The sequence below is a fragment of the Topomyia yanbarensis genome, chromosome 2 (genome assembly GCF_030247195.1).
Source record: "Topomyia yanbarensis strain Yona2022 chromosome 2, ASM3024719v1, whole genome shotgun sequence".
Classification (NCBI taxonomy): domain Eukaryota; kingdom Metazoa; phylum Arthropoda; class Insecta; order Diptera; family Culicidae; genus Topomyia; species Topomyia yanbarensis.
In genome coordinates, this window is record NC_080671.1 from 175,993,706 (window position 1) to 176,019,974 (window position 26,269).

The 26,269-nt window shown below is 37.9% G+C and overlaps 1 protein-coding gene across 2 annotated transcripts in view; it reads right to left on the reverse strand.

The window, feature by feature from the left end:
• Positions 1 to 1,819: 1,819 nt before the first annotated feature.
• LOC131682206 (protein disks lost) overlaps positions 1,820 to 26,269 on the reverse strand; it is a 763,875-nt gene continuing 739,425 nt past the window's right edge. For both annotated transcript variants that reach the window (XM_058963527.1, XM_058963526.1), the window contains 6 exons: positions 15,917 to 16,918; positions 15,708 to 15,834; positions 3,566 to 3,862; positions 3,282 to 3,509; positions 2,851 to 3,035; positions 1,820 to 2,219 (listed from right to left, as the gene is read on the reverse strand). In XM_058963527.1, the coding sequence (XP_058819510.1) occupies positions 2,013 to 2,219; positions 2,851 to 3,035; positions 3,282 to 3,509; positions 3,566 to 3,862; positions 15,708 to 15,834; positions 15,917 to 16,918 (2,046 nt within the window). In that variant the 3' untranslated portion in view covers positions 1,820 to 2,012. The remainder of the gene's footprint in view (positions 2,220 to 2,850; positions 3,036 to 3,281; positions 3,510 to 3,565; positions 3,863 to 15,707; positions 15,835 to 15,916; positions 16,919 to 26,269) is intronic.

Sequence of the window (26,269 nt, forward strand, 5' to 3'; positions counted from 1 at the left end):
ATAAATTATTATTTAGGAACATTTATCTTATCTAATAAAAATAATTGCTATATTTCTACTAAATTCCTGTTTTCAAGTGGGAAAAGTTAAGCGATGCGCCAACGTATAATAAATGGCTAAAATAATAACCCCAAATGTTGATCTAAATTTAAATAGTATTCTGGCATACTAATATATCAACCAGAAAAAAATGAACATCAGATTTTAGGAAAACATACAAACTGTTAACGTAGATGGTATTGCCTGGTACGCAGCCGATTTGGGCTCAAATCTCATTCAAGAATCATAAGATAGCAATCCGTATGATCAAAACTAATTGCTTTGAATTAGCAATCGCCCACAATCACAGATCACGACCTAGATTAGAGCGGTTCTTTATTCACAATTGATGAAAAACAGGACATTAGTATACGGTTCTAGATAAACGGTTTTCGGTCTCACCAAAAAAAAATCTGTCGTTCACCATAGCAGACCAGACGGTGTTTTCCCTACGAAATAACAGATCCCCAATCAATAGATTTCTCAAGCAGCAAAATATTGCACACATTCAATGGCCCCCCTCGTTCATTCACTCTACCAAATAGAATTTGGGCCGGATGAGATCAAATTATCATCGAAGGAATTATCCGGGATGTCAGGCTAACGACCACATTAGTTACATCAATTGAAAAAATGGCAGATTCGGTGTTGAATGATACATTTTAATGTGTAGTTGTTACATATCAACCTAGTGTACATGGAACTGGGAATGAAATAAGATTTAAATATACGTAAGAACGCAGAAAAATCTATTTCCGAGTTTCTGTGTCCAATGAAACAGTACCTATGAAACCTGTCATCCGAAAAAGAACTTCTTGGTAGAGTAGATTAGTCATAACATCATTATTAAGCTTATTCTGCATTACAACGGATCGCTTTTCGAACGAATGTGTGTATTCTCAATATATCGAAACGAGTTGGATTCGATCGAAACGCATTCGTTTGAAAAAAACCGTCGTAATACACAATCAGCTTATTTAACTTTATACTTTTCAAAAATTCATGCCGCCTTTTGATAATGCTGCCAGTAGTTTTTACAAACACAAACTTATTGGTCAACTTTTCCGTATTATTTTTTTTTTTAATTAGCAACACTCCTACGAGTAGTTGTAATATGCAATTACTTGAAAAGTAACAAATACGACGAATACCAGTTAATCAAAATTTAAGCGGACAATATATATGTTCATTTTTTCCATCCCGAGCAAATACTCATGGGTTCAAACACCACATAGCCCCTTGAAAAGACCTTGAACATGGTCCGTGTCAAAATTCACAACCATCAAGACACCATAAAATGGTCTCAACAACCCATAAATACACCAACATATGGAATTTTATATGGGATCTACCGGACCATGGGGATGGTGTTTTCATGGGTTGAACCCATTTCAAACACCCATGTCAAACCCCATGATCATTTGGATATTATGGGCTTTTCGTTTGCTGAGAGAAAAAGTGTCACCTCACCTAAAGCGACTGTTCGGAATAACCCCCTGTTGTGCAAATAGGTTGATATGCTAGTAAACCTAGGCCCATGAAGAATTACTATAAATTTGAAACTTTCCGCAAACGGTATGTATACATACGTCATTGGCAATAATCCAAAACGTGACCTACATATTCTGAGCAGTTAAATAATATGGAAGTGATAATACTACTGCAACAATGTTATATATCAACTACAAAAATAACCTAATTATTGAATTGCTCAAACTGCAATCAATAGGTAATAATTTTATTAAAGAGCAAAGTCAAAAATATAAATGAGATAACATTCGTCTCAAAATGATAAAATTTAAGGTATACTACCAGAACACAGATATTTCACAAGAAAATGAAACAAAATTATATAAAAAAGTGTTAAAAAGTCAATATCAAAAAATCTGAAAACATCTTACAAAGATCTTATGCCACCTTAATCCATCGTTCAACAGCCATGCGTCATCCTTCACCGCTGACATAACTAAGTATCAAAAATCCTCAATTTCTCTTGCCAAATCCGACAGCATCTCCAGAAAAAGTTGTGAGTGTGCTTCGTCTATGTTGGCTTTCCGCCCGGTTGTCGTATTATCCTCGCACCCACCAGCAAATCCCTCTGCCGAGGTTTGACCACCGGCGGATCTGGCAGCCCCTTTCAGGACGGCATCCATTAGGCGAGAGATGTGCTCCAGCGTGTGCTGAAAATAGGTTCAATGCAAGCAGAGCATAATTAGCATAAATTAGTCGTAACATCCGCGACAACAGACACGCAGTTACACACATTCGGATGTACATTTTCAGTGCCAGTCAAGCTAAATCTCAAACCAAGCTCGAAGCTCTGCCATTCAAGCAATTTCGCTCTAGTTGCCCTGTCAGTCAAGCTATAATTCAACGGAATTAGAAAAGGCATCAACAGATTTGCGCATTGGTTCGTTGGTCAATACAAACGTGGATCTGCAGTTGCATCAAATCAAATTGCATGCGTTTCGTAGTTTCGGCACATGTGTCGATCACAAATGACGGTGATTGTTTGTTTGCTTCCCGTTCATATTAGGAACAAATTTTACTTATTAACCAAAGATGAGGTCGTACAGTTGCGATTTTTGGCTTTGCATCTGCTAGGATTTTTTTTATTTCGATTGCAATTATTAAATTATTAAATCGAATCGTTCTGTGGGGGCGCCTGGTGCTTTAAGGTAGCAAAAATAATAACGATGAACCACTTGACTCCATAAGTGATGCGTGAAAAAACCCAGCTTTTTATTAAATCTAGCTAACTACATCATCAAACGCTCATACCTCGTTCAAATGAAAAAAGTAACCACATACCTGTTGCCAGTCCTCGTTAAATATCTTCACGAACTGTTCGTTCAACCGCCGGATGCTGATCAGATTACATTCTACCAGACTGTTGATGAAACTAGCAAAACAAGCAAACACTTGGTCTGTGCCACGGTGCGCCATCATCCGGATGCAACGGTTACTGACCAGCGTCGAGAAGATGTAGTTGCTTTCTGCAACCGGAACGAAGAGCATCCGGAAGCCAGTTCACGTAACACAGATGCCCAAATGGTGGAGCGAAAAGTAAATAGAAACAAGTAAGATAAATCAATTTGTTGCGGAACACTGCTGATGAGATTAAATCAACGAAAGTTTACGAAAATTTGCAGAGGATTAAATTGTTAGCTTCAAATCTGATTTCCGATTCAGGTGAATGAATCGTATTTCGATGCTGTTCAAAAGTTTGCCAAAATACTAACCCGACTGCTGCTTTCTTAATCTGATCCGCCGGATGTCATCTTCGTCTACAATTGGTCTACCACCGTCCTCCAGAGTATTATTGATTATAAGCTTTTCGATTTCATCCTCTTCGCCATCGTCCTCGGACGCATTAGGAATAGTGCAAAATTCGCTTAATTTCCTGTGCTTCCAAACTGCCAGCAGACTTTGCACTATGTCAGGTACAATTAAATCACAACGGTTGATCACTGTAAATAAACGAAAAGTTAAATTCGATTTGAGCTGCGCCTGTTCGAACACTCACCGATTAGCAGTGCTAATTGCAGCATCATGTATGCGAGTGTTCTGTTCATCGCAGGCGTCCCATCCTGCTCGTCCAAATAGCGCAGTGTCAGCGCAATGAAACGTCCCAATTCGATAGAATTCAGCTCGTCCGGAAGTGAAGCCGCCGTATAAATCATGGTCTGAAGTTGATCGTACACCACCGTGTGCTGTATCTGGTCCAGATTTACCGTAAGGCTCGCTAGGGGAAGATTCTGTTTGTCGGATGCGTCCTTTGTCGCTTTCGCCGCTTCTCCTGGGATGTCCTTGCAAAATAGGTCTGTGGACGAGTATTTGACGGAAGCACGAAATTTGTTAGTTCGATAATTACACAACAAAGGATGTTGAATACGATGTAGGGTTAAGTGTCTATTTTCTCCCTGCCTCACAGATTCATGCGAAATGTGTACCAATTGGCATCAACAGCGTTGCTTCGTTGTTAAGAACCAAGATAACACAAACGCCATGAAAACGGTTCTCGAACAAACGATAAGCCCATAATACCCGCATGGTCATGGTCTAATTTCAACCCCACTGCATGGTGTTTTCATAGTGTTTTAAATGGAATCAACCCACGAAAACACCATCACCATGGTCCGGTAGATCCCACACAAAAACCATATTTTGGTGTATTTATAAGTTATTGGGACCATCTTATAGTGTTTTCATGGTTGTGAAACTTGGCACGGACCATGTGTATGATCTTTTTAAGAGCTTGTATGGTGTCTGAATCCATGAAAATTTGCTCGGGTTATCGTGTTTGAGCGCAAAACTCGATGCGAGTGCCCCTATTGTTGCCCTACCATTTAACACAAGGAATTGAACAAAGATGGCGGACGTTGTGAAAATAGGCTTATTACCCTATTTCGCCTAAACAATTAATAGGATGTTGGCCTTAATTATTTGAAGGTAGGTTGCAGACGAGGAATTTAATTAATTTGTCCGGCGCTAAATGCTAGGAAAATAAATCAAAGCGCAATCAATGTGATAAATCACTTTTGAATTTTTTTTTTCCAAAATTCTCGCTTCCTATAAAATCATTCTGTGATCACTACAGTGACAAAAAATGACCCCTATCGCCCAGCCCCTGAGTCGATTCATAGTCCCACCAGGAATACTTGCTTCAAATTTGAAACAAATCGGACAAGTCTAGCTACCGGACCAACGTGTCTGAAGTTTGTATCGGATTCTTCAACAATTTACATGGAGAAAACCCACTAGCAGTTTCGCCGCTAGGTGGCACTGCATGCATCGTCTGATTACTGTAACTGAAAATAAGTAAGAAAATTAGTCGTCTACAACTTTGTCGTAAACAGCTAGTCAATCTGGCTTTGTTCAAAAAAGTTATTAAACTTTTAGCGAAGAGATACCTGAGTCACTCGATTCCCGCGAATTAATCATTTTTGTGAAATAATGATTAGGTTTAGCTCAATAGCATGTTCACAAAAATTATAGTAAATAATACGAGTCATATTTTTGTTAGAACATTTTAGCACAACATTTTACCTCATAGAGGGCACCAATACTAACTTTTCAACGGAGAGAGCTGGAAATTAGGTGTCTTCTACTAAGTTGTAGAACAGGCATTTTCCAGTAACTCTTCCGTACATCTCAATATTCTATCTCTCTTCTAGCTAGGCCCCATGCAAAACTGACTCAGCAATCGTTAAAAGTTTAATAACTTCATTGAACCAAACCGGATTGACTAACAGTCTTCGACAAAGTTGTTGGCAAATAGATTATCTTTCGTCGCCTTTTCGTTGTGTAAGTGTTTTATTTATTTTGTTAAGTTTTTTAAAATATATTTTTCCTTTTATTTTTTGTTATACTTTTTTCTTTATTTTTTCTTTTTTGTTCTTGTTTTCTACCTGCGTACAACGATACCGGTCCCCCGACGACAGCCGTCCCCAACGTTGGAACCCGTCGAAACGTGAACAGATTCAGAGATACCGAAAACCTAACTCGCTTCCCTTCCCAGCCACCCTCGGCGGAATTTTTTAACCGACATGAAGCTTCTAGCTGGTGTTGCCAACCGAATTAGTGTTACTGTCATTGGCTCCCAGCTGTCCTTGAGCCCGTTGGCCCCTCTGCATACGCGGAGTCGTTTGGCTTCACTGTGTACGTTGAATCAGTACGCTATCTAACCCTCGCTGCGTAACCGGTCGACCCCAGCATTGTGCCGAAACTTGACTCGCATCCCCTCACAGCCACCCTCGCTGGATTTTGAACGGATGTGAAACTACTTGTCGGTGTTGTTAACATAGTGTTCGTTTCTAGCTGCGCAGCCGGTCCATGTAATGTTTAAAACAACCTTGACCAGACAGGAACTGCGTCAGATAGAAGGTTACTTCACCACGCCTCCTATTTACCAGGTGGAGAAGAGTCCTAATCATACTGCAATTAGGCCATCAAGTCAGCTCTCTTTATTTTTTGTATTCCCCTGGTTCCCTTTCGCTTATAGTACACTGAAACCTCCATTTACGAACTATTTTATACGTAATATTCGATTTACGTAACTTTTTTTCACGAACTAACTTCGAAATAACGAACTCTTTTTGAAAAGTTTGAGTTCGAACATTACAGCACGAAGTTATATACTTATGTATTCTTAGTTAATTGTTACTAATATAAGTTGGGTATTTTCAAAATGGGGTTGACGAGTGCATGACGGAAATCTATGCCTTGAGCCATTTTGGAATCCAAGATGGCGACTTCCGGTTTAGATAAATTCTCTATAACCCCAACAATATGGGTATTTTCGGAATGGGGTTGACTAGTACGTGACGGAAATCGATGTATTGAGCCATTTTGGCATCCAAGATGGCACCTTCCGGTTTAGATAAATTCACTCAACCTCAACAATAGCTGTATTTTTGGGATGGGGTTGACGAGAGCATAATAGAAATAGAACCCATATTGTTCGTTATCAAGAATATTGCTCAACCGGCAATCGTCATTGTTACTTCAAGTAACGTGTGGCCCACTGTTTCTCGTAGCAGATCACAAATACTGTTGTAGTGTGATGATCAGCTGTAGCTGAAATTTGATTTATTTTGGTATAGATGTACAAGTTCACGGTAAGTTCAACTTACAAATTATAGTGATATGGCTTTAGATGAAATGAGAATCGATCTCATACAACCCTCTTAGTAGAGCTCAACCTAACCTCAACTGGTACCTACTGTAATACATACAAATTGTAATGATTTCTCGGCTGTTCGATGATAATTTACCTCTCCAAATGGATTTTTAGTGACAAATCCTTTCTGCTTACTCTAAGCGTTTATCCGTTTAGTTTAGCTTAGTTTAGCCTAAGTTAGAAATTCACGCATGTTTAGTATATATAGGATCAAATTAATCTTGTTGCTACTTACTATTTTAGGATAATGTTAATTTAGAATATTTATAAACTTAGACATTGTCCTAAACATTACTTTTAGCGAAATAGGGTATATTTTTATTTATGTTTTAGAAATCTGGCGATATATAATTTTGGGAAAAACTGCTTCGTCATCTGATACCTTCACTGCGTTATCTCCCTTGAACGATTATTCGGCTTTCTGTTGTGATCATCATATTCCTCGATTGTCTTCGATATTGTCGTCAAGGTTCCGTTTGTAAATGAACTGCTAAATTGGCTGCATTCTGGCATCGTAACAGTCATGTTGGACTTGGAAAAGCTTACAATTATCCATTTTCAGTATCTACTTGGCAAGCCAATTCCAAAAATTCCCATATTGTTAGGGTTATCGAGAAACTGCTCAACCGGAAGTTGCCATCTTGGATTTCGAAAAGGTTCCAATTGTCAATTTTCATCATCTACTTGTCAAGCCCGTTCCAAAATACCCATATTGTTAGAATTATCGAGGATATTGCTCAACCGGAAGTCGCCATCTTGGATTTCAAAACTGTTCCAATTGTCCATTTTCAACATCTACTTGTCAAGCATGTTCCAAAAACGGACCGTTTTGTAATTGAGTTTATAACATGATGATACGTAAAACTTTTTCTCAGTTTGCTTCGAGGACCGAGTATTTTAAATTTCTCCTGGTAGTGTAAAAATGCTCTATAAACTCGTAAATAAACTTTCCGACGTAACTCGTATCAAATCATCAACAGAAAATCATATTATCAGTATCTAATAAGCCAACACCATCTCCTTTACACAACGAAACAACCATTACGCATTACGGCTTGCCAAAGGAAACAAACACACAGATAAATTCATCACGGTGCACACTGGAACGCGTGCCGTGGTGAATTTATTTGTACAAGCACCTGACGCCACATATAATTTAAAGAACAAGAGAGCGCGGTTTTCTCACCAAACCTTCCCATAAGTGATGCCACAAGTGCAGATTTATCTAGAAAGGTACAGATTTTTGAAGCATTTTTGGTGCAGATTCTGTACGTTACAGATTACAGATTTTTGTGAAAAAGTACAGATTGGTACAGATTTTTTTTACATGACAGCAAGGTAAAATAAATTAACCCTGCGATGCATCCCAGTAAACAGCAGGTAAACGTTCTGTTAGGCAGCAGTGATGGTAAGAATTTGAAGTGGAGCTGGTACTGATTGAGCTTGAACTGAAGCTGACATTAGAATGCGATAGGCGAGAAACCTGCTTCCAGCAAATCAAAGGGATGATGTCTAAGTGAAAGCCTAGCGAATCTTCTCGGAGTGCATACATTTACTCTGGCCTACTCCATTTGAATTCCAAGCAGGTTTCTCGTATCCTATTGATATTACCAGCCCCATCTCAGCTTCTTGCCGCTACTCTGTTGGCCACCATTGGTTACAAACAAAGTGTCAGCGAGAATTTGAGCTGGAGCTGATATTGATATTACCCAGTCAAACTCACACGGAATTCTAACTGGTTTCTTGCGGAATTCCAGGTCAAATAAAACAACCGAGTCAGAATGTCTGGTTTGATTTCCCCGAATGAAAAATATGTATAAGAAAAATGATTTTTTTAAAACAACCTTGTTATTATTTGGGTACAGAATCCGGTACAGATTTTTCTATAGAAGAGTACAGATAGAAAAGATTTTTCAACTCCCGGTACAGATTTAATTGTGGCAACACTGGCAGTGATCAAATGCAGCACTCATCGCAGCGCATTGTCAACATGCATGACTGCTACTGCTGTTCTTTACGGCCCGACGTTCGAAGGGAGAATGAAGTCGCACAAGGAATGATATTCTTTAAATAGTCGAGGATGACGTCATTCATAGAAGCGTAGTGTGATGGGTGCTCAAATCTGTCGTACGAGACGCTATAGGCACGATGTTACTTGTCTGGCAAAAGAGCAACAACTGATTCAAACAGCTGCTCCTTATTGACGGCTCTGCCGGGGATAGATTAACTGATGTATGGAAGTTTTCACGTTTTCGAGATCTGTTCATTTTTGCTTGTTTTTCAATAGCGTTATATTGAAATACAAAAATTGTCACGTCATTTCATGATCAGCGCCTGGCGGCAGTCATAATATCTATCACCTACCATCGAAGAATGTGAGCTGACATGAAATGCAGCAGCTGCTACGCTTACAACGTCAGAACACAAACTAACGAATTTTTCTCGTGTTCTCTTTTTATACGCGTCGCAGTTCATTCGATGAAAAAGAGGCAGTTCCAGCAACGCTTGTTTTTTGAGCGAATTGTACCAACCAATCATGGATCAGATAATTACTAATTTCATATAATCCATCATTTCCGCTATTTTTAGTAATTGTACATACTACCGAATTGGATACGAAATTGTTGTATATATTTCCAATCAGATAGCGTAATAATCTTATTTCATTCAGTACAAAGGCAGATATTCACGTTTAAAAATCTGGTAAAATTCTGGCAGAAAATTTTGAAACGGGACCCCTATATTGAAACGTTAGAAGTATTCTACTTCAAAATTCTGAAAGACAGGGATAACCGCTCAACTAGTATAAAAATAGATTATGTGGTTTTGAGGTCTTAGGTCGCTGATTACGATTCTGATAACAAAATTTTGAAAATTCAAAATGGTGGCTACACAATGACAGCCATTTTTTTACAAAATTTGCGAATTTTATTACAATGCGCATAAAACTCGATTTACGAGTTTTTGGGGTCACGATTCTGATGCCAGAATTCGAAAATTCTAAATGACGCCTACAAAATGGCAACCATTTTTACGAAATTGGCAAATTTCGTTACCGTCAGTATAAAACTCGATTCACGGTTTTTTCGGTCGCATAGTCGTTATACTTACGCATTTTGAATTTTACATTTTTGACGTCAGAATCAGAATCAGCGACCCTGAAAACCTACATCGTCGCTGTTGTGCTATCTTATGACAAACGCCATTTTGGGGCAAACTGAGTTAGATATGCCACATTACTTATCTGAAAAATCTCTACAAAGTAGCATTTTTAGAATTTTGAAATTCTACTTGGTTACTAAGATATAGCGAAAAACATGATGAGAAATTATTAGTTTTTTGCTTCAAATCACTATATTTTCAGATTTGCTCAAGTTATATTTAAGTTTTAGATGTTTTTATACGTAAAAATGTCTGAGGAACACAATGGCATAAAAATTTTCAAAAGAAAAATAGACGAGTTGCGAGAAAAACACAGTTTAAGTTTTAAACTGAAAATATAGCATATTTGGCAACACTGCAACCAAAAGCTACTATTTTTTTCTAGATTCCCTAACTCATTTCCTTCAAAATGCCTCCAACCGATTGTTTATAGACCAAATTAAACCAAAGATATGAATAAAAGTTTATAATTGGTGCTTTTTCTCTATGGAAAATTTTCCATGCACGATTATGACACGCCATACAAATTTTGTCATCAATACACACCTATGACACGTGTGAGTGCGACTTTTGTTTACATTTTTAGTAAAAACTCGCAATGCAGTTTACCGATCCTCGTAATATTTGGGGGATTAATACAGAATAGATAGAAGCATCAATTGTCTTCTCTTAATTGGTTTTACCATTTATAAGTTACAAGATATTCAATCTCAAACTTTAAAAATCGTTTTTCTCGAAATGTGCTAAATGGCGCTTGTCATAAGATAGCACAACAGCGACGACATAAAGCTAAAAATAACAGCATTAACAATGAAAAAAAAAATTGTCTTGACGTTTAGGTCCAGAGGTCTATGATGGATGCAAAAAATGTAAATCCAAGATGGCAACTTCCGGCTAAACAAAATTCTGAAACTCATTCAGTATAGTTGTTTTCGAATAGGCTGGATGAATATTTGCGACAAATTTTCCTTGGTTCCTAACCTTGGCTTAAAACACTTTCTTGTTAGAAATATATTGATTGTGTTGCAGAAAATTTTGATTAACCGGTAGTCGCCATCTTGGATTTCAAAATGGTGCTTAACATCGACCTCTGACACCCACTCGTCGAAAAATTTCCGAAAATACCCATATTGAATGAGCTACAGCGAATTTCGTTAAATCGGAAGTCGCCATCTTTGATTTCAAAATGGCGCTAAACATCGACCACCTATCCGTAACGACCATTCCAAAAATATTCGTCTTGATTGATTTTGCCGAACCGGAAGGCGCCATCTTGGATAATAAAATGGTGAAAAACATCAACCGCTGACACCCACTCGTCTTAACAATTCCGTAAAAAAAGCTTCTTAAAAAAGCTTAAAACCAAACATGTTAAATAAATACATTATGCGATGATACTATAATTGTTCCACTGACATTAAGTCTTCTTTCTTGACAATACATACATTGCCACAATTTTACACCACCAGGCTAGAATATAAGATAAAAAAAAAAACTTACCACCATTTTCAACCAAAATACTAAACTTTTCGTGGACAATTTCATGCAACATTAACTTCTCATTTTATCTGTGCACTACTTATTGACAACAATTCGATTCCGATCGCAGTAAGCGTACGCGTCGGGTGCAGATTTTTTTTCGTTCCTGACATTTTTTCAATTACAAGTTGAAAATTGTAAAATTTTAAAGTTTTTTATCTATACTCATCGCGATTTATTGACAAGTGGAAACACACATGTTCCTATCAACGTTTACACCGCCTCAGTGCGTCATGTGAAGGTGGCAGAGGAACAGTGCCTTCGGGAAATCCACCTGTTAACCATATTCCAGTTGAAGGATGGATGCCAAATTCAATACCAGCTGCTAGGTCAATTGCGGTTGGCCAGGAATTGATTACTAGAATCGTGAAAAGAGATGAATTGGTTGTTCGAAAATTACCTTTCACCTACACCGAAGAATATCGTGGTTTTTCTGAGGACTAGCCGGCGAATGAAGACCTGCACGCGGTGCTCCAGATAATTTACTATGAGCAAGAGTTGATGTAAGGATGATTCCGCAACATACTGTAAGTTGTTTATGGGTAGGATGCCGTACCACCGAAATAACCAGTAAGTAGTACTATGACTGTATTCAATATATTCAATGTGGTATACAATCCCAAGTCGTTTGCCGCAGTATTGGAAAGTTCCGGAGGATTTTCCCAATGTTACTGGTTATGGTTTCTTATCGTTTTTATCTTTCGTGTTTGTATGTTTGAGGAATCATTATTGTTGTTTTGAGCGAAATAGAAATAGCAATGACTTCTCCGTCGATTTTTAGTATCGGTTTGGCCTATTATGAAATATACGGTACAGTTATTTGTGTTTTCCGTCAACGCTCAACGAACGCGGAAGGTTTCTGTTTTCATGATCCTGTACTGCCTATTAGGACATAGAAGTCCTGTATGGACTTTTGTCGAAGGTGAGTTGTCTGTTGGTTTTGTATGTGTTTTGGTGTTTGTTTTGCTGGATTTGCCCAGGATTTTATTTAACTAAAACCTTCTGTTAAAAACAAAAACTTAATTAGAAAAGAAAATCTAAATTTTAACTAAATCGCTAGTTATTTTTAGGAATTTGCTGTTAAATTCAACTAATTTGAAAACAGAAATAGGATTTAGCACTGGAGCTGATTTCTATCTTTCCGTGCAGTATCAGAATGTTACCGATGTTGATCCTAATGTGCCGATTGGCACTCCAGTAGGACAGACATACGGCTAGCACATCACAATTGTACACTAGTACCAAAAACTAACTAATAGACTTCTACCTTTACATTTCTTCAATTAATTGGCCGTTGAAACGCCAGTCGGTCACGCCAGCGCGCACGGGCTAATGATTGATTGTTAGTTTGGGCTGGTACAAAGTATGACAAATCACAAAACAGGCAAAAAGCCCTATAAGCCCCCTCGGTGTCCTCGATGTACCACTATCGAGGCGTAATGCAATAACCATCTTAAAGCAATTGTCTGTCAAGGGTTCTTTAGCACTGATGCACGAAATATGCTTGATGATGTTTGCAATACCGTTAAGGTTCTACTGAGAACGCCTCGACAATCAGCCATCTTGGAAAACAAAAAAGCAGTTTTTTTCTCACACCGTTGGCAAAATCTTCATGAAAATGAGTCAATGTATTCGGAGCATTGATAGAGTATTACTGATTGATTTTCATGAAGATTTTTCCAACAGTGTGAGAAATAACTCCTTTTTTCGTTTTCCAAGATGGCCGCTTTTCCAGGCTTTCTCAGTTGAACCTTAAACCTCTCTATCTAGGGGAGGCAAATTTTCTTAAAAAGACAAGCAAATCTAAATTTCACGCAAAAATCAAACCTACAAGTAACTTCTTCAGTAATTTTCCTCTTCCTCTTCCAAAGAACTATGGCCTCGCCACCTACCCGAGCAGAGTCTGACAACAAATTGAAAACTAAACTTGATGTTTTGATGTTCGGCAAATGATTACTCAGGTTGTTGTCGTTTTGGTCGTTTTAACGGTTAAAAGATCAAAATGGAGAGCAACAACATTGTCCTGTGACACCAAACAGAAAACTAGTTCTGCTATTAGTGAGAGTAAATTGAAAGCTCATTGAGATGTTGAAAAAAAATTTGATAACAAACTATGTATTCAATTTGATGTTTCACCAAAGAAATATAAACATAGAAAATTCTTCTAACAAACAAGGATAGCAAAAGGGGATCAAAATTTGATATCATATTTAAAAAATCTAAAACTGATAGCAAAATAAGATTTCAATTTGATGCTATTATCAAAATATGATTTCTACTTGTTGTAATTTTGATGTTCGACTTTGCCCGGGTACCCTGTCCAAACATCACTTTCGCTGTTGGGCCCAATTCTCACAGTCACGTCACTTAGTGACTAGAAGGAAAATTCCTTCTAGTCACTAAGTGACGTGACTGTGAGAATAGGGCCCGTTGTTTTGTCATGTTTGATTCTGATGGCTCACAAGAGGGAGCATCTCTTGTTATTTCGGGGGTGTTTAGAAAGAGAAGAAATCCCCAAACTGTCTCGGTAAGTATGCCAAGGTGTTCCCCGTTTGTGAATGCTCTTAGTGCCGTCTCTATGTATGCACATACTGGGCAAGGGCAAAATAAGTCAAACATCAAACAAGTTGTCTCTGCAGCCGGCATATAAAGCAATAGGGGAGTAGAAAGGGAATTCCGTTTCTATTCTCGCACAACAATTTATTTGTGAACTTAGCATTTCTATGTACTGGGAATCGTTTACTGTCGAATAATTAAAGCTTGAATTGAGAGATTCAAAATTATCATTATGAAATAAAGGCTCATATAAAAAAAAATATATTATGTATGTTGCTAAATTCCTAATAACAGGAAAAAATTGATAGTACATTAATTTAAGATGTTGTGACAGGATTGCACGAGACTTTCCGCGCAAAGTTAAACAGTGTGCAAATCTAAACAGTTCATAAATTCCGACACACCAAAATTGTTCAACTCCTCCACTCCTTCCTTGACACAAATTATCACAATTTATTTACCTCACATTCCTAAGTACGTCACGAATAGATTTTTTTCATTAAAAATATGATAGGTTAAATTAAAAAATTCTCTGTTTCTCCCATGCACGCAGAGAAATAAGGTATATTCGAATCAAATATTTTGCGACTTCGAATCAAATCCAAATTTTTTTTTGAAACAAAAATATATATTTTTGTTTCAAATGCCAGACAGTGTTGGTTCTAAAATATTGACATTAGTAACAAAAATACTGCATTTTGATTCTAAAATCTGTCAAAGAAAAAGGGAATATTCGAATTAAATATATTGAAACTTTGATTCAAATTCAAGTATTTAGTTGAACCCAAAAAAAAAATATTGATTCTAAAATAATACCATTTGAATCAAAAATACTGGTTTTAGATTTAAAAATGTTTCTTGAAAATGCTAACCGCGTATGGTTCGATCTCCGCCATTTTGTTACATCACGCAAATGAAAAAATGGACGCATCGGAGGAAGTCGAGAGTGCAGATTTCGAGTTCGAGACGCTACTATTTGATGACTTAGACATTTTTAAAATATTAAAATCATTTGATTTGAGCGATGTGGTAGTGAGTGCTTTCATAGGTGAGTAAACTAATTGTTAATAGTGTAATATACGGATAATATTTGTTGATATTCCAGAAAACGGATACACTGTTGATACTCTAAAATTAATAGAACGTAAGGAAGTGGAGGAGCTGATACAGCAGCCTTTTCTAGCTTAACTAAACCTGTTTTAAAAACAAAAGAAAAATGTTTTTTGGATTAAATAGATTTTTTCATTATTTTAAAAAGAAGAGCATATTTCAAATAACAAAATAAAATCGTTGTTTCAACAAAACAAAATTATAGATTTAAATAAAAATATTTTTAAATCTACGCGTAGTCCTATAAAAGTTTACTAGTAGAAACAACAAACATTTTTTTTAAAGTTAAAATTAAATATTTTTGAATCTAAAAAAAATGCTATTAGGCCCTGGTTTAAAAAAATATATTTTTGAATTCAAAGCGGATTATTTTGGAATTCAATATACATTTCTCTGCGTGTGTGTCATGAAAGGTCGCATTTCGTGGACTATTTTCTTTTTGAAAACAGTGCTTTTCAACTCCTCTCAATGGCTATACTCTCCCTTATTTCCATACTTACAGAAGCTCAAAAAATACTTTCTGAACGCATACACATCTTTAATATTAGTTAGATGGTTTAACATTTTGATATTTTTATACATATTTTCGGAAGATTTCACCCGAAAGCTCCACACTCACCTATCTCAAACATGTGCGTTTGGCGCCATTCGTTGATTTTGACAAGGCACCGTTCCAGCGCAAGATTAATGCACGTTTGTTTCACCGGCTCCAGGGTCTCACTTGGGAGCAATGCGTCAAACGCTTCCTACAAAATAGCGTCAAAAAGAGAAAGAGAAAATCAAAACCTATCAAATCACGGCGAAATGCGTAAATCTTTAGAAGCTGACCTGAATCCGGCGGGCCAACATCGGGGGCATGTTCGTGTCCCAGCTGGCATTGATTGCGGCTAACGCGGCTGAGCATAGTTTATAAATCTCCTTGGTGGCTTGGGACAATGATTCCGCCTGTAGCGCGGCAATTTGCTCGGATGTGTGCTTTCTGCGGGGCAAAAGATGCGTCATTTGAAAATCTTTAATCGCCGCGGATGAAGTCCGTTCGATGACAAATTCCATGGTGCGACGAACCGACAGGCTTTGGGATCGCAGGAAAGCTTCCAGCAGTTTGTGCTGGTCATTGGTTGGCTTCTGATTGCTACCGATAGTGGTAGCTCCGGAGTATTTGGTCGTGATGTGGCGATACCGTCCGGAACGAGAAACAGTTTTCTCCATTTTCGAGGGCATCATCGAGACGCGGAAGTCTGCGAGGAATGGACAGGATGCATTAAGGATGCTTTCGAGCAGAGGATTCAGGGGGACGGTCTCATTTTTGGGAACCATCGAATCTATTTTCAGTGAAATACTTTCGCTAATTCCCTTTCTCAGTGGCTTTATCTCACAGTTCAAAGTCCCCTGGAAGCGTTCATTTATTTTTGTTAAAACCAATGGACTACTGGTTTCGAGTTCTTCGGAGAATCCATTATCCACAAGCATTGTTAACTTTTTGTAATTGTGTAGTCCCTCGTCGATGGAAAGCAAAGATCTTCTCTTTTGTCGGTAGCTGTAGTACTCCTCTGGGATGTTCGGATGTTCAAACAACCACCCCAAACACGCTCGTAAAATGAACTTGGATGTGGGCGTCACGAGCAGCCTTCTCTCGGTGTAACTTTCATATGCCGTCGTCCTCAGGTACAGCTCATATAGAATGTCGAATAGTTCCTTATAGTAGCTCAGTCGAAGGCTGATTCCATCCAGCATGGCCAAATATTGAACCAACCAAGGCACGGTGATGATAAGTTTCCGTTCCGCTATGGCTTTTAGCAGAATCGATTTCACGTCAAATAGGGGTAGAAGCTGCAATAGAATTAAAAAAAATAGAAAAGGGATCAGTGAGCGGACAAGATAGACAAGAGTTGAGAAATTAAATTCCTTCCTCTTCTGCTCGGCACATCAATCAACCTCAATCGTCTGGTGGCCAGGTTTTTGACGGATGGCACACGACCAAGGGCGACGGCGGACGGTGTTTGCTTAGGAGATGGTGGAAAATGAAACATCAACAAATAGCAACGAGGGAAATAAGTGTCGGGATCAGCAGCAAGAATGGTTGCTGCAATATAAGAGGGTCTGGTTGGTGATGATGTGAATTTGGAGACGCAGTCGGATGATAGCAGCAAAATTGTTTGCAAACTCGTCCGCCAGGAAGGGGAAGGGACAAAAGAGGGAATTGATTCAAACTGCAATAATAAGAGTGGATGAGGGAAAGTCGCTAGCTCCGGCAGGGATTTTACTAGGGTTTGGGAAGTGGAAATTTCAACATTAGCTGGGATGGAATTTCATTTTATTTGTAATTAGACAATGTGATCCTTTGAAATAGATAAGTTCGGTTCGTGTTTTCCCTTTTGAAGATGTAACGTAACAGAGATAACGTTTATTTGTAGAGTTCGTTTGGAAGTTTTCAGAATGCTTGGGAAAGTAAATTTTTGCGGCATTTTAAAGCTTAAGCAATATAAAATATTTCGTCTGCACATGATTTCAACGAACCCAAAAAGTACTTTAACTCTTTGCGACGCAGTCGGACGAATACGTCCCACCTACTTCTCCCAAGTTTTTATAGGATTTCTAGTAAACGTTGACATATAAATACGAATTCTTTCTTTTAATCAAATCTTGGGGATTTTTTGTACAATAAATCGGCTGTGGCTGGACTAAATGTCCCAGAGATCTAAAATCTTTTTTGCAAGTATCTCAAACATTGAACTAAATATTTTTTTGCAGAATTTTTCGTAAGTCAGTTTTTTCGAAAAAAATATCAAAATTTTCGAGGTCGCTGATTACGATTCTGATAACAGAATTTGAATCAAAATCATCGACCCCGAAAACCCCCTTGTAAGACGTTTTCGGCCAATATAAAAAAATGAAATTTAGCCAAGCACAGTCGCCATATTGGATTTGAGTGCTCGACTGGTGAAATAGTTAAACGAAAACTTCTGAACAACTCCGTTTTTAACTTTTGAGCAGTGCCGAGAATCAAGTAGAAAACAAAAAATCGCCTTTTTTAGGAAAAAATTTAACAACATTCAGTAAACATAGTTATGAAAAGAAATCAATTTTTGCCTTTCTCACATAAAGAAAGGCTATGCAATCACTGTAAAAATCGACTTTTTAACAGAGGCCCGGAGGGCCGAGAGTCATATACCATTCGATTCAGTTCGTCGAGATCGGAAAATGTCTGTGTCTGTGTGCATGTATGCGTGTGTGTATCACTTAAACTCACACAATTTTCTCAGAGATGGCTAAACCAATTTTCACAGTCTTAGTTTAATCTGGTAGGTATAACGCTCTCATTAGCTGCTACGTTACGGGTTGAAGAGTGCGGTCACATAGCAAATTCCCATATAAACTGGTACAACCCGATGTCCAAATGATGTAATACATATTAAAATGGGGGCAACATTACTCTAGTTTGCGGGTCTGGATCACTTATGATCAATAAAAGCAGTTTGGACCACATTGGCCACCTATGGCGGTTCATGATGCCCCCGGGGAACTCGCCAAGTTCCTAAGCTAATAACACACCTATTTTACAGCGAATTCTTGACCGATTTTTACAAATTTCAAATCAAAGATACAGTAATCCCATTGACTGGTGCTGAATCTCATTCAGTTCTGATTCTTGGTTCCGGAGTTACAGGTTGGTTAGTAAGGTTACACTGAAATTTCTATAAATCGGTACAATCGAAATTTTATAAATCGGTACAATCGTAATACCTCAGAGGCTAAAAACTGTTGAAATGGTCATCAAATTACTTCGATTTGCACGTCTAGATCACTGATTGCCAATCAAAAATTATTTGAATACATTGTCCACTATCGGCGATTCCGGAAGTTCTGGATTCCGGGCATATTCCACAATTAAAGTCACATCGGTTGTTCGGTGATGACTGCGATTTTCTCAAACCAAGTCTCAAATGGAAGACAAAATATGCAGTTGAGTATTGCGTCGCTACCTCTCCCTCCGCTTGCCCTTACATCTCTCTCCTTCATCACTCTCCCCCATTTTGGACCACCATCACACCCGCATGAAGGATTTCTGACGCATCCTCCACTCCCACTCAACTAACCCCCCACCCCCTCCACTCCCAAACCCATTCCAGCAACATTTCAAAATATAATCACATGAAGATAACATTGAACTCATACTGATTAAACTAATTCAATATTGTACTTTTTTGTTTAAAGTAACTCAGCGTCTACTTTCGTGGTAGTCATGGGATCCGTGCTAGGGGAATTAAGAGTGTAGTAGACATTTCAACAATTATATTGAACAAAACCAGCTAATGAATCATAGTTTGGATAAATGAGAAAGGCACTATCGCACCACTAGGTGGATTAAAATAGGATTTTGCGTAAACCAGTACTACGTATAACTGGCGCATGATCTGGAAATTTGATGCGAGCCATGGTCGAATGCATTAGAGATTTCCAGGAAGCCACTTTTCAGTCACGCTCAACACACACATATTTTCTTTGATTACATACCACCAGCAGCGCTTTCCCCAAAAGTGAAAGACATCTTGACAGTTATCTACTGATCACTCTAGGGAATCTCTCTCCCGCGCACTACATGCTCAAAATCCTTCCGACGTAAGCATGCGTGTATAATCCGTACAGCTCATTGTTCATGCTTCTGGGCCATTTTCCATTTTCGTTTCTTCTAGCCTAGCAGCATGTGATTATGTTTTATTATTTGGAGCAGGGAGCCCTCGTGCTAGGTTTCATTCAAAGCCTTTCTCCAGGAGGCATAAAACCTCCTTATGTTTTGTACCAACAGATTACAAACATCCAAAGGATACATTACACAGCTTATTTCTACAACTAACACTAACACAATAATTTTGCTACTGTACGCACAAAAGCTAACTTGACAAGGAATTAACAAACAATCGCATCGTATCGTGTATCGTATTGTATTTTCCAATGTATCTCCATCCTTCAATTTATCTATCAATCTGATTACCAGCCGACAAGTAGTATTGCCATAAGGCAAAGTGCGTCGTTTGTTTTCTCGCAACATGTTGTGGTATTCACTGACAAAATATTCTGTCTATTTAGGGTTGTTATGTCTCGGTAATTATCAAGTCTGTGATAAACCATATGAGGTTGTCCAACCATTCCGAATGCAGTTTTTCATCCATCATCACGATCACGTGGTAAATTCGTGCCTTTTTTCAGCTCCTGATTCATTTTACGCTGCCTGTAACATACTACTCCATCATTCTCAAGCCTTATTCGCGCCTACCATGATCGTCTTTTTCAGCGGCTTTCAGTGCACTACACTGTTCCAACATGTAACTACTACGAGCGATAAACTCCTAGTCTGATTTTGCTAATCTGTTGCTCGTTGAAACTCCATATTGAAGCAGTCGTTTCACTGGTTCTTCGTATGTTATCCAATACTTATGTGCTGCTGAACTGACAGCCTTAGGGACCATCCATAAATTACGTAACGCGTTTAGGAGGAGGAGGGGGTACGAGAAGTTGTGACAAGTTGTGACATACGGGGGAGTAGGAGTAGGCTAGATCGTTACGTAACATGTACCGTAACTGAACAAAAAATTTTTTTTCGAGGAATTTGTTACGTAATAGGGGAGGGGGAGATAGAGAAATTTATGACAATTTGTTATACGGGGGGGGGGGGGGTAGGGGGTGTCAATATTTGGCAATTTTCGCGTTACGTAATTTATTAATGGTCCCTTATGAACCTTTGGTATTCACTATTAATCTATGTGTATTAATATATTTTTATAAGTTTTCTAAAGTATTCATCGGAATCTTTCAAAACTTTCACAATCCATTTTTTCCAATAAATGAAGCTTTCAGCTTCAATATATGGTTAATATGCCAGGTGAAAATAACCCAATAGTTAGGGCAGCAGATATCATAATGATTTATTGCTTTCTCAGTAGATCACGCTCAAATATAAATACAACAAAAGGGACAATTCATAAATTACGTAACGTAAAAATTGCCCAAAGTTCACTGCCCCTTTCCCATGTAACAAATTGTCACAGCGACATTCAATTAGCTAGAGATTATTTAATAGGGAAAGTTATGAAAATTTAGAGCCGTAGTACTCAAGTGAGAGCGAGGATTAAAATATACAGATCGGAAAACTAGAAGTGATAGGGTTATTAGGAACAGGCATAAAATCTTCCGTATTAATCTTTTACCTTCTGCTGGTAGGAGTCGAGCTTAGGCAGAGTTACCAAGAATTGCGCAAATTGCGCAACTTTTTTGTATATTCCAAATCCTCTTATAACTAAGTTTTTTTATAACTTTCCCTGCTTAGTAATCTCTAGCTAAATGAATTATGTTAAAAGGAATAAATGTAAAAGTGGAATAAGTGGTTATCCAAACAAATAACATCTACATATTCCCAAAAGTTTTTCTAAGATTATATTGTGCTATGTTTTAGAAGTGTCTTTGGTTGTCACTTTGCATGTAATACCTCCTGAAATCGCAATATATGCCTTTACCGACTGCATTAATCATTTGTTATAAAAAGTTTATAATTTTTAGTCAACGCAAAAAATAAAATTTATCAGTCTTATATTTTTAAGTCGGTAACCAAATTTCGCTGCAGTTTCCGCTTCCTTTCAGCAACCTTTTCTTGTTATCGATAGAGATTCCAGATTTAAACGAACTTATTCCAACTGTTGATTTTATCGAGGCATTCTAGGTTTACATGGCTTGCTTAAACGAGATTTGCAGCAAGTTTCTCATGTTTCTCGTATATCTTCAATATTGTAATCATACTTATTAAAAATTTAAAAAAAAATCCAGAATATTAGGGGGGCCTATAGCCTCCCCTAGCCCTCCGTGGCCAATGAGTTTACGTCTGTAGATTTTTTTTCCAAAGACTAATAATTATCTTTATTCAGAGCTCTATCTTCGCAGGACGCTTATTTTTTAAACTTGACTGATCTTTCTGAAGTGAATTTCAACTATTCAGAATTGTATCATTTCAATTCCCAGTGACTTTAGACTGTTTCAAAATGATTTGTTTCATATTAAAGTGGCTTTGATTTTTTTTTAATATGATTCAAATTCTAATCATACTTGAAATTGAAGGATTATAATCGAAACAACAAAGAAGGATATTGTACAGAAGTTTCTCGTTAAACATTTTGAATAGAGTTTATCTGGATTATCTGATTCTATTTTATTTATTTATTTATTTGTTTATTTATTTATTTATTTATTTATTTATTTATTTATTTATTTATTTATTTATTTATTTATTTATTTATTTATTTATTTATTTATTTATTTATTTATTTATTTATTTATTTATTTATTTATTTATTTATTTATTTATTTATTTATTTATTTATTTATTTATTTATTTATTTATTTATTTATTTATTTATTTATTTATTTATTTATTTATTTATTTATTTATTTATTTATTTTTTTTTTATTTATAAACGTAAATCACTAACAGGCTGTAATTGGCCCCAATAATGATGTCTTAATCTAAAAATTTCTTGAAAAAAAAATTCAAAAATTCAAAAGCCACATCACATTAATTCGAATAGGTGTGTCACATGTTTAAAAGTTCGTTGTGATCTTGTGATGGACGCATTCGCTGTGTGGTTGAATCGCCGAGGAGGTACGCTCAAAAGATTATTGCTGCGCAACGCCCTAGTTCTAGCTTGGATGTTTACTCGTTGGATCAAGCAGCGTTGCCAATGTTCCAGGTTTATCGGGAATCTGGCCAGACATTTTGCCAGATTTTTTAAATTTTGCCAGATTTTTACAGATATTCTGAATTCTACGTTACACCCTAGAGGGAATGCCATCATGCAAGATTTACCTGGCACAGCTAGAGTCAAAAAGACATACATCTCATTCTACCAGATTTTTAAATTATAGAAGTTGTTGCACAGAAATTTTGGAAATCTTGGTCATATTTTCCCAAACAAAAATCGATCAATGTTCTATGAAGACCAAAGTGTATGCCAAATTCCGGTGACTTTGAGGTCGCTGTCAAGTGATAGATTTTGCCAGACATTTTTATTTGAACTGCCACATTTTCTTTAAAAAATAGTGGGATCAAGGCTGGAATATCGATGAGCGCCGACAACAGATTGGCGACAACTAAAGCTTTTACTTTGTCTCTGCGATGCTGGAGGGTGTCGAGTTGAATTAAATAGTTGACAGCGGCTCTTGTAGTCGAAAACGATCCCGTCAGGATAGCTGTCTCAGAGCGAATCGTATAAACTTGCGTTCGATACTTTCAATTCGGTCACATCCGTTCATATAGTGCGGGATCCAAATCGTCAAACAATAGCCGAGAAATGACTAGACTAGGGAACATTACAGACTGTTTAGGCAGTATATATCCGTGAATGATTTGGCAGCTTGGAAGATGAACCCCAGATTTCGGCCAATTACATATGAGACGTGTTGCTTGAAAGAGAGTTTGGAATCTAACATCACTCCAAGATGCTTCACGCAACATTCTCGCGGAATAAGCAGTCGATACAGCACTCGCTAAAGACATCGAATTGTTTCTGCAGAATGTGAGCGTCTGCTAAAGTCTTAATGCGGTTGAATACTATGACGTCATCGGCGTACGGGAAGCGTGGTCTACTGAGTCTGTAATTCACATCATTGAAGTAAAATAGTGAATGATGAGTGGTCCGAGATGGCTTCCCTGTGGGATGCCAGTTGACGGCCTACCAGATATGACTGAACTCAACGGAGAAGTGATCCACTGAATCCAAGTTTAGCTAATTTGGCGACGGCGATATCTTGATTGATTCTGTCAAAAGCGGCGGACAAATCGGTGTGGATAACATCGGTTTGCAAGACATCCTTAAACCCCTTAGAGATGAAAAAAGTGAACGACAATAAATTCGTTGTATTCGATCGGTTAGGCATGCATCATCATGCTCCATCACAACTAATTAGAAAAGTATCAATACAACGCATAGTGCAGAAATTCCGTAATAATTTTCTGCTTTCTTCTTGTCCCCTTTCGTATGAACTGGAAACACAAAAGCTAATTTACACAACGATGGAAAGGTTGCTGTGGCAAGCGACAACTGGAATAATCGACGAAGTGGTTCGGCAGGTCGGAAATACATTTTTCAAAAGCGCGGACGGAATACCGTCCGGGCTGGGAGAGGACGATGATTTTAGCTTTAGCGTTCAAGTTGAGGTATACTACTGATAGCCGTGGCGATCTGGTCCACCGATAAGGTTTCTGCGACAAAAAGCAGAAAAAATGTTTTGCAAACAATAACACAACTTACCACGACATTTGATTTCTGTTATAATTTTGCTATTGCATTCCGATCGGGTAGGAACACTGTCTTGGACAAAAAGAAGCGCACCGATTCAAAATTTGCATAGTTTTAAAACAAAATACTTGAGTAAACACATTTTTGATAACACAAGTTCAACTATCCTAAAATGTCCTATCTTCAGATTCCTTGATAATGAAGTTATCTGCAAGAGAGTTTCAACTTAACATGTCTGCAGCGTATGTTAGGTGCCATTTACCAAGCGGTCATTTATCATGAAATTTAGACTGGCTCCACACAAGCTTTGACCTCACTAAACCACTTGTTGTTTATTCATAGCAAGCAGTTGTTCAAGATCCATGTCACTCAAACAAAAGATTATTCTATTCCATTTTCTGCAAATAATGGTAGCTTGACAAATAACGAAATCTTGTCCGGCAGAAATGCCTTCTAGTGTCCTTTGTTGTCTGAGAAATTATTCCTGTTCCGTGGCTATACAGCTTCAAATGGGACATGACATTTTCCATAACCGTTTGTAACCTGAACTTTGAGCCTCAGGGTGACTCATTCGATTGAGTAAGGTTTCTGATTGGAACGATTCTCAATCGAACGAAAAACGATCCCATATCTCCCTGAAATCTGTGCTAGTGCTGGATCCACAGAAGCTTTGTGTGATATCGAATCGACCTGCCACCCACAGTTTCCTCATACATACTGAATATATCGACGAAGGTAAACACAGAGCAATAAAGAACTGTAAAATATCCTTTCTCTCAGAACAGAAAAAAAATCGTACCAGGCAAAATCGATAAATTTCATCACATCCCCCGGCTGGTTGCCAACTGCCTTGACAGCGGTGATGACGCGACAGGCCATTTAGCGTGAGGAATTTTCGCCGCGCGGAATTTGTGTAGGTACGTGAACGTGTCTACCATTTCCGTAAAGGCTCACGCAATGCTCGTTATTCAGAATACGTATCAGATGCTATAATAAAAAAAAACTGGTTGCAGACGAGATGACACTTTTTTCGGTTTGTGTGCGGTAACAAACTGTTATAGTATGGCACTAAAGCTTGGTTTAAAATAAATACACTTTTAAGCGAAGTTTTCTGTTGTGCGAAATAGTGGCAAATGCGTATTCCCAACCGTTAGAAAGTTTGATTCTAAATAAGAGTTTAGAGAAATTTTAGAGAAACGCTCACGTAGCAATATATGGGCCTCCCTCCTCCTTTTGTATTTTGTGATTATGTGTGACAACCCCCTGGGTCATGTCATGCTACGTAGCTTTTTTAAAGGGAATAGGGGTTGACCTGATGTCACGACAACCTTGCACGTTTCATCTAGGTAACATCGTTTTTTACGCTTACCGTCAAGCTACGTAATTACCAGGAGGGGGGGGGGGTATTTAGTGGTTTGCGACAAAATGCTACGATTGGGGATGGGGGTGTTAAAAATCACTCGAAAAATGCTACGTCATTTACGGATGACCCCTTATATCTTGTGGGTGCAAAACTCCCCCTTTATGTAACGAATGTTCTCTTAATAGTGAATGTGTTACAAAATCGAGGATTTAAGATCAAACAGAAATGGAAAAAATTTATACGGCTTTCACACCATCAACACTCCACTGTTCGATTCACAAGTGCTGCACGAGAAAACAGCAGCTATCCAAAATAACCCAAGAAAAAAAATCAAAACACCTTTCCCTTTCCTTCAATTCTAACGCGGAGGAAAGCTCCCATTCGTCAAGTGCTTCGTCAAAAACTGTTCAACAAAGCGAAATCACAAGCGTCAGGATGTCGTTTGTCTCCGTGAGTCGACCCCTATTTATAATGCATTCGTACATTTGGCCTGGTCCCGTCTGCTACGGCAGCAAAAGCCTTCCATTTCCGTAA